The sequence below is a fragment of the Gymnogyps californianus genome, chromosome 2 (genome assembly GCF_018139145.2).
Source record: "Gymnogyps californianus isolate 813 chromosome 2, ASM1813914v2, whole genome shotgun sequence".
NCBI lineage: Eukaryota > Metazoa > Chordata > Aves > Accipitriformes > Cathartidae > Gymnogyps > Gymnogyps californianus.
Window position 1 is genome coordinate 117,513,556 of NC_059472.1, and position 16,830 is coordinate 117,530,385.

Genomic DNA, 16,830 nt, shown 5'->3' on the forward strand with positions numbered 1-16,830 from the left:
TAAAACAAAAACGCTCTTTAAGTCACTTGGGGATATTGTGGAACCATCACTGACAATATTCCAATCCCATCTATCAGGAGCAGGTTAAATATAAATTAAGAAATCTGATCCTAGTGTACAGGAATTTCACCCTGAATTGTCCAATGATCATTCTCATTTCTGCACAACTCACACATGTGACAGCCTCGCTGTGGTATCAATTTCAATTCAAAATTTTATTAAAAAGATATCACAGGAATTATTGAACTGAATCACTCTCTGTTTACTGACTGCTAAGGGAATTATTCTCAGTCCCCTGAGAGGCACAAATTATCCACTTTGGAATTTATCAAAGACATGGTAATGATAGCATGATAAAGCAATGGTAAATACTTTTTCCTCAAGCAGCAGCAGACTGGAAATCTGCCATGGTGAAAATCACCATGAATATCTCTATAATTTGTCCATGGCACTCTCAAATAATGAATAGGAAATCTCTTAACTTCTTACAAAACTCCTACATTTGAATTCACAACATGCATGTAAATTCATGGAGAAAACACAACCATAAACTGGATATCATAGTTCTGGTTTGGTTTATTAATAGATACAAATTTGTAATTTAAAATACATAAATTACTTTTTCATAGCATTTTTAAAGAAATACTTTTGTAATAAGATCTGTGACTAGAACTCTCCATACACAAAAATTGTTTTAATTGCACTTCAAGAAAAATGTTATCCTTAACACATTTTGGAAAGAGACTAGCTCAGTGCATTCATGCTAAGTAGTCTATATGGTTTACAGTTCCCATGCAAAGACTTCAAACTTCATCTTCAGTAATTAGAATGTAAACAAGTTATCTTACAACAGACATACTCTACAAATCATTTACCCAGCAACACAATCCAAGTGCATGACAGAGTTTGTTTCCCATGCATTGTCTACAGGTCCTTGAAGAGTCTTGGAACAAGACAATGCATCACTGGTCAGATTTCAGGTAAAACAAACGGGACTTTGTCACGTATCAGCACAATCAACGTGCTAGCCCCGTATCGACACAACTCTGGTGATTACCTCTGTACTGCAATACACACATTCATGCACCCCCTACTGAAAACTCTGCAAAGCTTCTCACTCATCAGTACATTGAAAAAGTGACTGCCTATCGCGATGTTATACTTGCATTAAATCCCACCCCGCCCACCATTTAATAAATGACCAGCTAGTCACGTATTGCAAAAAAGGCTGCTGCTCATTAGGTAATCTGTTTGATTGCCCATTTTCAGTGTCATTAGTCACCAATATAATCTACGGCTTTATGTTGAAGCAGTAGTTCTTCCAAAAACAAGGGGGAAAAAGAAGATCAACAAATATGTATTTTCCCACTTACAATGCTGGTGAGGCACAGGGTTCTGGCAAATATCAGTAGATTTCAGTGCGTATTACCTCTCTAGAATATTTTAATCGAAACAAAATCAGATCCTATCCAGCTAGAAAAATGAAATACTAATGTTCCATTTTAGAAAAACAAAAAACCAGCATCCAAATGATTTAACATTTTCCCAGTTAAGATTTCAAACTACCTCCAATATGAAGAAATTACATGAACGCATTCCAAAGAATGGTTCCAACTTACTAAAGGAGCTCTAATCCCTGTGTAAAGGCATTCAAGCTTATCCTTACTTAAGTACTACAACAAATAAGCCAATTCTTGCCTGTTCAGATTAAATCAATATGAAACTAATTTACTATTTCCTCATGAAGGCATTCTCTAAGAAAAATATCTCCACCTTATTCAACATACCTTACTCTGTTACTCAACCATACATACTAGTCAATTGTGTACACACCATATACATTTTCCCTGATATTTTCCCTCACTGTTTATTAGACAGCAAATATACATTGTAGTCTGAAGTTTTCCCTAGGAACTGTTTTTGCCTGTATTTTTCATGGTAACAGCCCATCATTCCTTGTTGCCTTACAAACACTTTGAACCTACCTGTATTGCTTCTAGCACAGTTTTATGACTTGCTAACCAGGGTCAGTTCTCCATCTGTATGTAAAGATATAGTTCCTAAGATTATTTTCAATGACTTCCTTTTTTTTAGTTTGGAAATGATGGAAGCAAGGTTTAAACAACATTACTACTCAAAAATCTTATCCTAAACTTGCCTTGAATACCTGAAATGCATTCACTTCTACTTAGAATTTTGACTTGGGAAAAATTAACAGCCCCTGAACTTTCAAACATGCAATATTAAAGCTGAATTTCCAGACAGAAAAAAGAAGGGGGGGGGGGGGGGGGGGGGAGAAAAAAAATCAATAGAATAACTTCAAAATTATTCATACTAACATTTTTTGTTTCTAAAGCATTCTTTCTTTTTATGTATTGAAGAATTCCAGTAATTCTCTGAATACAGGGAAAAACATTTTTCTTGGGAATATCAAATTTTATGTATGATAAGACATAACCATGTCATAGCCTACAACCGTCACAATAAAGAAATCTTTAACAGATTGTACAACTGCGACAATGGCCAGAGAAAACAACTAGAGGCTGACAAATTAACTGCGAGGAGAAAATCAATTATAAAGATTTTAATTCTAAGTGATGGAGAAATTAGCATGGCTAATAAAGAAAAGGTTTTTTAAGGTAAATATAAGTTCCAGCAAGTTAATGTACATCACTAACACAATAGCTCTTAGTCTGACATACTCAGGAAATCATTTAATGTCTCTTAGTCGTACATGAAGGCTAAATTCTTTGGCTGCCCACCTTTAGTCATAAATAGATGTTCAAAGTGGTTAACACAACAGAAGATACACGTATTTATAGAAATTCAGCATGTTCTACAGGCACTCTAATATCCTTCAAAGTCATTTTTACATGAAATATAAAAATAAGCTGAAATGCAAAATTTAAAAACTTTAAAAGACTTTCAAAACTTTTCTGGAAGAAAATAGGCAATCGTGGAAATAAAAACTTGCTTTCACAGTGGCTCTTGTATTTCATTGCAATTACATCCTCCTTTCATTTTCTCCAAAGGTTTCTACTAAAGGTGCTTACTTCCCTTGTATTCAAAAGTTAACACCTACAGCATCCTACTGGATGTAGACAATTATTTTCACTTTATTTTAGCTAGTACAAGAGGAAGCAAGTTTTCATCTTTCTGAATAGAAACTTAGTGGATATCTCCACTGTTATTGATGAGAGATGAGCTATGTCCTGAAACGACATCTCCAGTGGTCTTAACATCAAGCAAGAAGCAAAAGTCCCTTCAAGAGCCTAGTTAGCTCAATTTTTTTAGTGAGATCCAAGTTCTGGTCATTCAGAGGAGTTACAGAAGATTGCCACAACAGACATTGGGGGTTTTTTCTCATTTAAAGTCTAAGGCAGTTATTTCTCTTTCCTGTAATTTTAAACACATGAGAATGCATTTCTGTAAAGCAGCAGCACATACTCAGTGCATGGTATGTTTATCATTGGCATAAAATATGTAGTATTTGGAAAGGCAGCACACTGAATAATTCAGTGACAATACCTTTAGGAGTCTCATGGATGGTGATAAATCCAGGAAATGCTACACTTCTACAGCACTTGTAGCAAGGAAATTGCACTTAGTACCACAACCAGCAACCAACATTTATTTCTCCATTTCATCTTCTTTGTACTCTTTTGAGGTTTTGATTCCTATATTCTTGAGCTGCTCCTTCTCTCTCGTACATTAGACAGAATTCCTTTCTGAGTCTCATCCTAGATTCTTGCCTATGGCTATTTCTTTCCTTTTGTTCCCTACCCCAAAATTGGGTATTCTCTTTCCATATTCCTCCTTCCTGCTGTTTCCCAGATTCTTAACATTTTCCCCCTACCAAATGTCTTCTTCCTCCTTAATATGGTTGTCACTCAGGCCACAATTCTCCCAGACCTTCCTTACATCCTTCAAATTTTAGCCGCTAGCCTCTACTGCAGAAAGCCAATTAGGATCCCACCTGTAGACTGCAGGGACTAGGCTCTCAGCTACACCTTCCACCTACCGGAGAAAAAGGAGCGAGGAAGAAATGACGGCAGACATGGGGCGGACTGGGAAACAGAGGAACGCGGAAGGGAAAGTGGGATTTCTCCTTGCAGATGCAGAAAGTAAGTTAGTCTTAGCCTACCTCATAGCCTTGCACCTTCAGAAGACAGCGTTTTGTATGTATGAGCAAGGCTGAAATAGGCAAGCCAAGGGGTCAGCCACTACAGACCCCTTGGTTTTCTACAGTTAGTTATCCCTTAACTTCTACAGTTACACCCACATGATGTGACATGTGACATGACCCTGTTCATCTGACTTGAAGCAGTCATGAGAACAGGTTTCCCTCCCAGCTGGCACAGAGGAGCAGGATGTCCCTCTGAGCCTGACAAAGGACATCAGCCAGTTCTCAGGAGCAGAAGAGGTGAAAGGAGTTGACTTCTGTGGTGCCTCAGTTTTCTCCTGCCAGCTATAGCTTCTCCTCCCCCATGGTCCCACCCAGACAGCAGCAGAGTCTTCAGTCTCCTCTCATAGAAACGGTGTGGCCCACACGTCTCAGCGACACTGTGCCGTGCACCAATAGATTCAGGTAGCTGATACAGCATTGGCTGTATCATTTGAGATAGCTTCTAACAATTTGTTATCAACAGTGAGTTCTGAACGCCGCCTGTTTTTAAAAAAGTCTCAGATTTCAATATTCAAAGCTCCACAGGTCATTATCTATGCATCTGTAGCATATATTCCAACTAAACCTTCACCTTCACGGATTTTGGAAAATACTGATTTCCTGACCAATTATGATATTAAAACATCAAAAAAACACCCAGTCCTACTGGCAATCTTTTCTTACCTGCATCCCTCTCATTTTCTGGAACCGAGCTACTGCATCACTGATGGTGTAGACACGAACATGGCCCATGTGAAGCTTTCCAGAAGGATATGGGAACATAGAAAGCACATAAAATTTTGGTCTTGATTTCTAGAAAGAAATTTTTAGAAAGTTGTAACTACATGGGTTAGCATTTCACTTGAATAAATACATGTGCACATTATAAACTACACGGTACCAGGAAGAGAAACAAGGTTCTGCTGGAACTGATCCAAGTGAGCACTGACAAAGTTCATCGGCTCAAACTCTTTGGGGCTGTAAATGGAGATGTTTTACCAGACTTTGCTGCCATCTCATCAATTTATATTGATATTTATACGGCACTTGAAAATTATGTTAACTTTTACTCAACAAAAGATATATTAACATAACTGCAGCTTAACACATCACCATTCCCTACCATCGCATCTATAACTGATGGTCTATGCACTCCTAATTTGTCCCACCAAAAAATGAAAACATGACAGATTAAATTATCCTCTTAACAGCTTAAATAAGTGTTTTACTTTGTATTTACAACAAACATGGAACTCACTCCTGGGCAGTTGCTTTTTGTCAGCTGAACTGCAGTAACTCACTAACTCAATCATTTGCAATTGCATGAACATACACTGAAGTGAAACTGTTCAGTTCCACTACATATATTCAGATCCAAAGACATCTTACAAGCAGTATTTTGCATAGTGAAAAGAAAGTAAAAATTTCATTTAGTTAGGTTTGAGTAAATTGACAAAAGTTACAAGGAAATCAAACATTATCTCTCACATAAATTATTCCTCATACATCTTGATTACCATTGAATTTATCATCGATACATGCTTGATAAGTTCCTACATTATCTTTCTTATGTTAACAATGAAAAAAAAATTATGGGAAGCTTTTGCTATTCTGAAGAAAACTCTATTCATATTTATCAAATACTACTTCTTTATCACTTTTGTCCAATAATAGCAAAATTAGAAATAATCTGAATACTTCATGGCAGCACTATATACTATTTGCCTCTTAATATGAGACGTTATTATATCTACTTGAACTGTAAGGATAAAACAAATGTATCATTAAAAATACAATTCAGAACTTAGCATATGTATGATATATATATATGATACTTATGCATACATGTATTGTCAGATATTAAAGACCGCTTTCCCTGCTACATGTATGCATGCACACCATTTTCATCTCAGTTTTCTTCCTCAGAAAAAGCAAGCCCCTTTTCTCTGTTTGACACTCCGACAGAATCAAATTTTTGTTGGAGAGGGGGCACATTTTAGGAAAGAAGAACAAACAAACATGAAGGGGCATAAAAATGTTTTTATACCTATGTGACTGAGCATAATTGTGGAGGCAAAAAGAGTCAGAGACCGAGATTACCATTGTTTTCAAGATCTTTTATTGCATGGGAACTTTTTTTTCCTGCAAGTCACTCATTATTCCTAAGACAGTGTAAACCAGAAAATACTCTTAAAAAATCATCTTCCCTTAACATAGATTTTTAATGAGTCACAGTGTGTAGTGTAATAGATTTGTCATAACCATTGGGAACAAGATCTTGAGAAAATTGTTTACAAAAGTTACGAACTTAGAAGATGTTTCTTTTAATACTCTAAATAATTAATTCCTAAATGTGGTACAATATATGAACAAAGAATTGATTACTTAAACATTTCCTAAATTTACAAGTTCATACTTTGCTTATCAGCATGTTTTTCCTCGAAATTTTTTTATTATTTTTCCACCTATTTCATCAACTGTTTTTAATAATCTACTATCATATAAAAGTATTTTCCCTTGAAATGTAATATATATCTCATCATACTGATCCAACTGTACTAAGTAAGTTTCAATGAATTTCATTCTGAGAAAACAAAAATATCAAACATGTAATTTCCAAATTTCTCATAATGCTTACATCAGTTTCTGAAATTCTGCAGAACTGTTCCTTTATTCTTGGGAGCCACCAATTTTCAACTCTTTTTCTTGTCTCCAACCCATAGCTCTTTTCCCATTTCCCCGTCTCACTGTAAATAGTTTTGACACACGCAGGAACCGGTCTTCTCTTACATTTAACTAATCCCAGGAAGCCATTTAGTTGTCTCTTCAAACATGAGGAACAAGTGCCAACTCTCTGACAAACCGACTGCATTCTTAAGGTTATGATATCTGAAAAAGACAAAAACAAGTATTTCAGTCTACAATGTATAACAGGAATTTGGTGGTTATTATGATTATACAGAAATTTGGTAGCTATTTGGTAGCTATGAAACATATTTTAGCTTGATTTAGATTACTTGGCTGTTTTCCATGGTACTTGCATTTTATTCCCATGTGTTTGAATTACAAAAGCATTTATTTTTTAGCCAAGAGAACTAACTGTGGCCCTTGCATGGAACAAAACTGTTCTGTTAGATTTCTTCTCTAATAAGATACAATTCTTGCATTCAATCTCCCATAAAAGCAGGATCGGTCAATCAAAGGTTCAAGAAGCTCAGTTGCCTGAACAGAAGAAAATGGCTAACAGGGCGTTAGTAAAAATTTAGAATGAAATAGGGAGAAGAGGAAGTTGGATGAAATTATCCTGTAAAACTACTGAATTTGTCATCACTGAAAAGAGATGGGGGAGGATGACTATAATTAGTAGATTTCAACTAGACATTCTAAATTGACTATTTTGCTAAGGGCTTCCTCGTCAGTATAGTTTCCTGCAAGAACTACATGAGAAACTTATACTGTTCAGACAAGATATAATTTAACAAGTCAAGCAAGTAAAGCGATCCAGTTCTCTTTCAACTAAAAATCCAGTTAAAAGAACTCCTCATATACTTTAGAGTGAGTCTTCTAAAATAAAACTACTCAGATGTGAGAAAGATCAAATAGTCCACATGTTCGGGATTGGTCTCAATAAGATATTTACTGACTTTACTTCCTACAATAGGAAATATGGCATTAACCCCCCCCCCCCCGAGATTTCTTCCTCATCTTCACCCCTAATTCCTTTTTTAAAAAACTTGTTTCTTTATTTACATCAATATTTCCTATCCTCTATGGTTGGGGTTTTTTTTCAAATTCTGGCTTATACACTTGACTGTTGTATCAAGCCAGCTGTTTCAGTCAGTTCATTATTTTTCCTGCAGAGTTACATCAGTAAAATCTCTATGTAGAGAAACTCTGTACAACAAACAGTTTTATTTATGTATCTCCCATATGATAGCAACATTATCAGTAGAAATAATTGCTACACCACCTAAATTAGGTCCCCAGTAAGCTAGTGGGAGTTATACTTCCTTACCGTTCACCACATATGCGTACATAAGCCCTTATTGCCTGTCTCATTACATATCTACAGAATTGCACCTTTTCTCTCTTACTTATCAAGCAGGCTCTTTTAAACATTTTTTCATTTACATACGTCATGCCGGTGCTTTGAATTTTTTGCTGCTAAATTCTAAAATCTCTCTCATTTGTAGTAATAACAAATCCAGGACTGAACTCAGGATTCCCGGTGCAGGTGCACATGAGTTATTCAGGAGACACCTAATTTCTCCCCCTCCATAACCTTACACTTATTCATTCAGCTCAAAATTAGCAAGAACATTTCAGTACTTCACTGTTTTGCTTATTTTTTATTATTTCCCTATTACTTATATCTTCTGTCTATTACTTCATTTTACAACAGAAAGGAGCACTTCCTTATGGCAGGCCACTTTCAGCATTGCTGATTTACAAAATATGTATTTTAAAACACAACAGTTATATACATGTGAATCCTTCACTGAAGGGAGACAGAAAAGACACCAGCTAGACCCCGCGCCTGCACGCAGCTCAAGAGAAGCCCACCTGCCAATGTCACGCCTGCCAGGGCACGTTTGGGTGACCTCAGGCCCTACAGGTCCCGTGAGCAGGGGTCAGAGCAGTGGATGCGAGTGGAAAAGGGGCTGCAGCCTAGCTCACACAGCATTAGAGCAAAGCTCATTTAAAACACACGGACTTCCAGGATGAGAAAGAGATCTGCAGTCTCTTTCCTGCTCCCAGACCCCCTCATGCACAAGATGCGATGATCAGCAAGTCATGCGTTGGGCCAAGCAAGGACGTGTAGCACAGAGGATAACCAAATGCAAAAGACATGGCACTAAGTGGTTTTGCCTTTCCAGGCTTGCGTGCATGGGACTAGGACAAGATGGGTGCCCCTCCCTGCCCCAGTTAAGGGCATCCCAGCCCAGTGCTCTGTAGGTCTTCGAAAAAGCAGGTTATAAGGCAAAACTGTCCAACTCAGGCATGTGTGCCAAGAAAGGAAGAAGGGGCTGGACTGATGGAGGAACAAAGGTTGAGACCCTGCTTTGGAAAGATGCAATAAACACACAGGAGAGGAGGCCTTTACTAAATTAAGGTACTGAAAGTTGTTTGGTAAGGACCAGCACATTTCACTCACCCTGCAACTGAGGCAGGCAGTCAAATTCCTTTCTTTTCCTTGCAGCTCAAATTGGAATTAAAAAAAGAAAACAAAAATCTTCCTACATTTTTCCCCCCCCTGCAGTTTATTAGCAAAAGCCCTGTCGGGGTGGCCTGCTGCTGGAGAAACAGGCACGGGAGCAGGGGAGAAGAGCGGAGGGAAGAGCGGGAGAGCTTCTCGGCGGGGAAGAGCGAGGGGGAGAGCAGTCACGGCGGGGCGGGAGACTCAAGGAGGGGTACTGTGGGGCACAGGGCCGCTGGCAGAGCCGGCTGCGAGGGGCTGCCGCGGGGACAGCGAGACTAATGGAGCCGGCGAGGGGAAGCGCGGAGGGCGCACGGTTGCAAGCACCGGAGGCAAAGGCCGCCCGAGGGTGAGCGTGAGGAGGAGCAGAGACAGGCGGCAGTTAGAGCCGTTGGCCTGAGAGGAGGCGAGCCTCGCGCTCGCGCCCGCCGCTTGGGGGACCGTTACCTGCGCGCGGGAGCCCACGCCTCACGCGCCCTCAGCTTCCCTTCCTCGCCCTGGGCGCCACCATCTTGGTCTCGTGTTTGGCGCGGGCGGCCGGCGCGGCGCATGTGCTGCCTGCGCCCCGCCTCTCGCGCATGCGCCGCGGGGCACCGTCCCCTGCGGGGGGGGCAGTGCTGCTGAGTCGCTTCTCTCCGCGGGGGCGAGGGGAGCCCCGGGATGGGTTGGAGCTGAGCCCGGCGCGGCCCGGCCCGGTCCGGTCCCTCAGCCCGGACCAAACTGTCTGAAAGCCGAAAAACCTGCAGGAAATTCCCCATGTTTCTAAGCCCTGAGCCTCACAGGAGGCAGAGTGGGAGGGAAGCGTGGCCCTCTGACACGGCAGCCTTTCCGAAGGCCAGCCGGGTGCCGTGCCTGCTTAGGCGGGACCCCCTCGGAGCCTGCGTGGAAAACTTGCCCTGCAAAATCTAGGGCAAAAGTTGAATTTCAACAGTGATAGACAGTTACTAACCTACTAGAGGTAGGTAGCAACCGTTTTAATTAATGGCTTTGGGTACAGGTATGTATTTTAGGAGACCAAACAGCACCCCGCCTCAGACAGAGTACGTGCACTGCATTTATACGTTAGAAGGGCTTACCAAGATCGCAGTCTTTGCCTTGGGAATGGCGGCCTGGTAGCTCTGAAGTCCTCAGCCCCTCAGTCCTGCAGACGTTTCAGTAGGTGTTTGATGAGGAGGACGGAGGATAAAAGCAAGGTAGTCACCTGAGGAACGCGTAAGAGCACTCCTAAGGGTCTGAAGGATCTTGCGCTGGGCAACGTGAGGCTGAATTTGTCACTATAACTTTGTATTTCAGATATTTAACATGCAAACCTAGGAGATCAACAGTAAATAAAAAGATTAACCGAGATTGAATCTCTGTAGAAGTTGCACAGTGTTTGATTAATTTTCTCACCTCCACAGCATATACAGATATTCTGTAACATGACCATACAGTTTAGGGCTAGATTTCAGTAGCATTTTGTTTTCAATAATTTTATTTTCCTTCTGTATTTTTTTTTTTAAGAGGCAGATTCTGAAATAAAGCCAATAGTTGTTTTGTGATGTCTTTTTGGCTAATGAGAAAAAAAAGCAGAAGTCAATAAAGACAATCTAGAGCAGCATAATTAATTCTACCTCTGGCTGGAAAACAACATCTTACCCTGTTGTCAACACTGTACAATTCAGAATTGTTTTTAATTACTGCAAGTAGCTTGTAGTAGCCTCCAAGGAACAAGAAATACATTATTTTTTTCCTGTGAATTGTGCCCTTTTGCTGCTGGCAACTGTTGATTCTTTTAATTTTTAAACCTTTTTCTTCACTGTTGTGTTTCCAGCAGAGTTTAAACCAACACATTCTGTTTATGCAATGCAATGCCTACAGTGAAGTGAACCTTTTTGTACTCTGGAGATAGGAGCCTCTTATGTGACTAAAAATAAGTATTTACTGAGTATAAGCTTTCTGCTCGGTTATGTGTACCTATCAGGTATGCTTAAATTATAACCTTTTCACGGAAAAATGAACCGAGAACAGCTGTGATGCTTACCCTGCTTATAAACTAGTACAGTTTCACCAGGACTGTGTGCATAATTTTAATTTGCTTTCCTGTTGATCTCCCTTTCAGCAAGCAATGGTGACTTTGGTCTAACAGACCTTCTCATCCCAAATCTCCCTCTGAGCTGCCGTGCAAGTTCCTGGTCTGGGGGAGGACGGGGCATTTTGTGGTGTGGGGGCAGCATGTGGTGTGCAGTGCAGTCCTCGGCTGTAACCCTTCCCCAGGATAAACAAGAGCTCGTGACCAGCTGGGACATGTTTTCACCTCAAAGGATGATTTCCCTCACACTGGCCCTGGCCCCTGCACTCTCCTGATTCACATAGAGCCATTTGAGGGCTTGTGTCCCTGCTCACTGGCTGCTCTCTGTAGGGATTACTGCCTGCTAAGGAGAGACAGATGAGTGAGCAGTGTACCCAGCCCCTGCTTGGCCTGTTAAGATGAACCCTTGTTGAATTTAGTTTTCATTTGTATGGTGGGCTGTGCAGCTCACAGCTCTGATTCGTGATCCCTGTTGGATTCAGCTCAGGAGCCTGAGAGGTTCCCACTTTCAAAGAGAAGGGACCTGATGTGGAAGAGCTGGCTGTCCTTGCTTGCAAATAAAAACCTCTTTACTTTGTGTGTATAGTGCCCTTCACCTCAACTGGGGACAACGTGGTAGAGCTCGGAGTGAGCGGAGGTAGCAAAATAACAAGAGAATTATTTTATGTTGTCTTGAAAACATTTTGAAAGTCCAATCACTGCCTCAAATTTAGAATTATGATTTTTTAAAATACATTTCAATCTCTGGACTGCTGAAGTATCTAACATTAAACATATTGACCTATATTTCTCAAGGCCTGCCATCAAGATTATAGCTGATTGAGTAGTCAGACCTTTGTCTTATCTTTTTAATCCGTTCATTTCACTAAAATATTGCTTTCTCATCCTCACAATCTACTTATGTATTTCATTTGCTTGAAGCTGAGGATAATCTGTTTAGATTAATACTAAATTAATCACAATCTTAAATGCTTCCAAGGAAGTTAGATGGATGCTATACACAAATGCAGACCTGCCATACCTTGGGAGCACTCAGGTTTGGGCCCATGTGGAGCCTCCAGCACTTCTCTGTTCGCCATATTATGCAACGACCCAAACTGGGCTTGGTTGAAGTCAGACGTAGCTTGTGATACTGCTGAAATGGGTACTGCTGGAGGGGTTTATAAACAGGTGGAGGCACAGTATTGTGCCAAGTCTTGGCTATAGGTGCCACTGTGCACCCACTATTTCCAAAAGATAAACTGGAGAAAAATTAAAAAACAAAGAATATAATTTTCTGTTATTCCTTATTTTCTTCTGGGAGGACTTGCTCGTATGATTTTGATTAGCTGCTAACAATAACAAGCCAAGTACATTTGACACAGGTTTGAATTGTGTATTACTTCAGGACATGTAGAAGATGACTTCTGTCAAGATACTACTGGGAACTTACTCTGAGAATATATTGAACTCTTAATTTGTGTCACTTTCTCATTGATTTTATTGAAGCTTATTGTGCTGCCTGGATTCTGATAGCAAGGCAGGCAGCCAGTATCAGATGAGGCTAAACAAGGTGCAAGATTATCTGTAAACAGACATTAAAACTAGGTGAGAAAAACTGAGACCAACCAGAAGCATACTCAGAAGGAAAGAAGAGCAAAGGTATTTTGAGTAGTATGATAATCCATGAAGATCAAAAACAATGCAGGTATACACTGTTACTTGGCATTTGGGTTTGTTTATTGGCTTATTCGTGGTAAGAGTAGTAGTGAGTTGCCTGTCTATTAAGCACTAATTGTTTGGCATCACTGTTTTAAAAACACCAAGATCCCATGTCAGCAGTAAGTCCCAGAAATGGCAATGAGTGATTGTCCCGTGGTGTGAAGAGGACAGCCAAAAGCACACCAAAGCTTTCCTCCAAAGTCTGATACTGACTTTTTTCTGTGGTCCCATCCAAGTCTGCTAACCTCTCTGAGATATTTTCCTCATCCAGCAACGGGAGGTCAGATTTTCCTGTCTGCTGTGCCCTGTCTGTGTGTTTGGATGGGTGTAAGGTTGGCCAGGTTGTGAAAGGAAGGTAATTCACCTGCTATATGTATGACAAACAGAAAAAGAGTCGGAGAAAATGACCAGGGGCAATTACGCTCTTTTTAAATGAGAGGGAGCTTGAGATATTGCTGAAAATTACAGAGAGCTTAGAGGCTACTATGCCTCTGCTTTGTTCTTTAATGTCTACATTCAAGAGCGTCCAGATGTGCCAGGGGCTTAAGCCAAAATATCAAACTATGAACCCCACAAATGGTGGGGTGTATTGTAACGGGATGAATACAAGAGATCCTCAGACTCCAAACAGGGGACCTACCCCAGTCTCCCGTGATCCCCACCTTCCCCATGTGGGTTTCGCTTGTTAATCTGGGCTGTTTGCGCAGTGTCCTTTCACTATGGGAAATTAATGATATAATGACATTTGTATTTGACTTAATAATAACCTCAGTAGTAAACTATTTTCCATAAGGCTGATATTCCCCTGTTTTCTTTTTTAGACTTTACACTAACTTGTTTGTTGGCATTTTTGTTAATCAACACAAAGCCTGGAGATGATTAAGTAGTTAGGTAATTCATTAGTTCCTGTATGGGAAATGTGCAGAAGTGCCCCAGTTGTCTGTCACTTAAATAGACATGCTTCCCAGATTTCCGTACAAGTATAATTTTGCCTTTGCTGATAGTTACCAGAATTGATGCTTGTGTTTCCCGGCATTGCTCTTTTGCTCCTACATCAACAACATGACTAGTATTTTTCCAGCCTCCTACAAAAAGAAGATTAAAAACCAGCATTTGGAATACAAAATAATTTTTATTGCCTGCATACTTCAAATGCCAGCCCCATTTCATGTAATTAAAGAGTTTGCTTGTTTTTTTCCATTAAACTCCTTTAGAGTGGCTTTTGCTTCTGAGTTTCATTTTGCCTTTGTTTACATATACATGTATTTAGTGTTTTTGCTTTAAAACACAAGGTCAGATAAAAAATGCAGGTGATTGGATTGCAGGGATGTGAAGAATAGCACTTGAGAATATGAAAAAGCAAGAAATTTATAGACTAAATGAAAAAAAAAAACCTTCTCAAAGCCATGTCCACCATCTGAGCCTAGATCTCAAAGGGAAGAATTCTGAGTGACCCCGTGACGATCAATAGAAGCTTCATTTTTGCAATAGATTTTATTTTAAAAGCCCTCAAATATTGTGGTAATGGAAGAATAAACTCCTGAAACAGATAGAAGAGGTAGAGTTACACTTTTAGGATAGAAAGGAATGGATTTGGGCAAGACCGGTCACATTACTAGGGGTGGAGCTTAACCTGCTCATAACAGGTATTGCATGATACAGTTGATGCCTGCTCCAGCGGGCAACTGGCCTTGATGAGAGAGGAGGCTCTTGTCATCCAGACCAACACAGGTTCGTCATTCCTTGGTTTTGCAAAATGAAGAACTTACACAATGTGTCAATGGAAGAAGAGATCAGCTAAATAAGAAGTCAGCAACCTCCCCCCCACCATCCGGGGGTCTGTGAGCCTTATTCTGAGGGGATTTTGTGCAGCACCTGTATTGTGCTGGGTGTTTGCAGAGGGGTGCATTTAACCCAAAATGCGCATCGTCGATGTTCCACGCAAAGGTATCAGACCAGTGTCTGTGACAGCAGCTTCTTACTGATTCAGACTAAAGTTTGTGAGTAGGTGTGTGTGTGTGGGTGGGGAGAAGTTATCAAAATCAATGCACCTTTCCTTTTTTGCCTTTCATCAACAGTCCAGTTTTCAAGCACAGTAATCTGTGCTGTATTTTCATTTTGGCCATCTTCTTCTAATTCACTAGCACAATTTTCCTTTTGTTTGGAAATAATACACAGTGGTGAGCAAAATTACCCCTTTGCAGCATTCAAAGCGCTACATTTCTTGCTTTTAATCTGGAAAAAAGCTGTTTGTAAGACTGTTTAAAGTTTTGAATTTACAGTCACGGGGCTAACAGCCCAATCCTCGCAAGCTGGTGGACTCTGGTTATGGTGGTACCATATTGTCATTAAGCTATCCGCAACTCAAATGCATCTGGGAATGTTATGTCTCCTTATTACAGCTAGGAATGCAAATTTTGGAAACCTGAGTTTTCATTCTCCTCTCTTTCTTGAAGCCTGCCATTTGAGAGGGCAAGTCAGTTGTGTGCCAAGAGGCAGGCGATTCCAGCTGCTTGAAGCCATTAGCGAAGGCTGCCATGCTGATACAGTACGTGCCCTCTATATATATGTGGGGGAGAAGATCATCCGTCTGGACAGCCACCTTATAGAGAGGCGCTGTGCCCCCTCTTCCTCCACCTTCTTTCACAGTAAATGTTTGTATTACAAAAGTGCGTGCTACCATGTCAGACAAGAAAGAATAACAAGACAGACACCCATTAATTAAACCCTTGTCATGTGATGATGTTTCTTTCATGAAGAACCAGGCCCTCATATTTAAAATAGGTGATGAATGGACAGTTTCCGCTCACTGTGACCATTAAAACAGCTTTTTACACTGACGGCCGAACTTCATCATTGCAATTATCTAACAACTAGATTGCACTTAAACTTTGTAACGGTGTCTGACAGCAGGAAACAGCTTGAGTGCTGGGTAAAATCATCCTGCACACTGGGTTTGTCTCGTTGGCTGTCAGCTGGCTCCAGAAGAAGAACTGGAGTAGAATAGGGGGAAAATATCTGCAAGTCTTAAAATTAATGAGTGTTAATTGATCTTTATTGTATGAAAAAGTTAAAATGCTAATATTTACTAAAAAGCTCAGTGCAGCTTGGAAGCTGTTGTATACACATATTTACATGTATGTGTATGTTGTCTGTGTATATATCTAAACACATAACACACATACGCACATATACATACATATATATATATGCGTGTTTTCTATCTATATACCTATAAATATGCCCCAGATGGAAGTAAATGTGATCTATCTCAATTTTTTTTCTGTATTTCTACACACAGTATAATTACCAAAGGAGAAGGAATGATTGAATTATTCTTTCTAGTTAAACAGAAAACAAGATGAAAGGAGCCTAAGTTTACCAAGGGAACATCATGCCAGAATAACCTGATAGCTTTCCTTAAATGAGATAATGGATTTTCCAAAAGAGAAGATGTGGTAAATCTCATTTGGACCTTAGCAAAGCACTTGATACACTCCTAAATGGGAAAATATTAATGAAGCAAAAGAAGATAGATGTTAACAGAGGACACAAAAGGTGGGGAAGAACTGACTGATGGGAAAGGGCAGAGGAAGAGAAAGAAAACAGAAGAGTCAAGAAGCAAGTTACTGTGAGTTCCTCAAGGGTCAATTTTAGGACCAGTGCTGGTAATATTTTCATTAAGTACATTAGCAT

At 40.0% G+C, this 16,830-nt stretch overlaps 1 protein-coding gene across 4 annotated transcripts in view; it reads right to left on the reverse strand.

The window, feature by feature from the left end:
* Positions 1 to 9,874, reverse strand: part of LARS2 (leucyl-tRNA synthetase 2, mitochondrial) — a 92,509-nt gene extending 82,635 nt beyond the window's left edge. For 2 of the 4 annotated variants that reach the window (XM_050892786.1, XM_050892789.1), the window contains exons 1-3: positions 9,810 to 9,874; positions 6,804 to 7,054; positions 4,850 to 4,978 (exon numbers count right to left, since the gene is read on the reverse strand). In XM_050892786.1, the coding sequence (XP_050748743.1) occupies positions 4,850 to 4,978; positions 6,804 to 7,037 (363 nt within the window). In that variant the 5' untranslated portion in view covers positions 7,038 to 7,054; positions 9,810 to 9,874. Of the gene's footprint in view, positions 1 to 4,849; positions 4,979 to 6,803; positions 7,055 to 9,320; positions 9,339 to 9,809 lie in introns of those variants that run through there. The other 2 variants (XM_050892787.1, XM_050892788.1) reach the window with 2 other exon arrangements.
* Between the last annotated feature and the right edge of the window lie 6,956 nt (positions 9,875 to 16,830).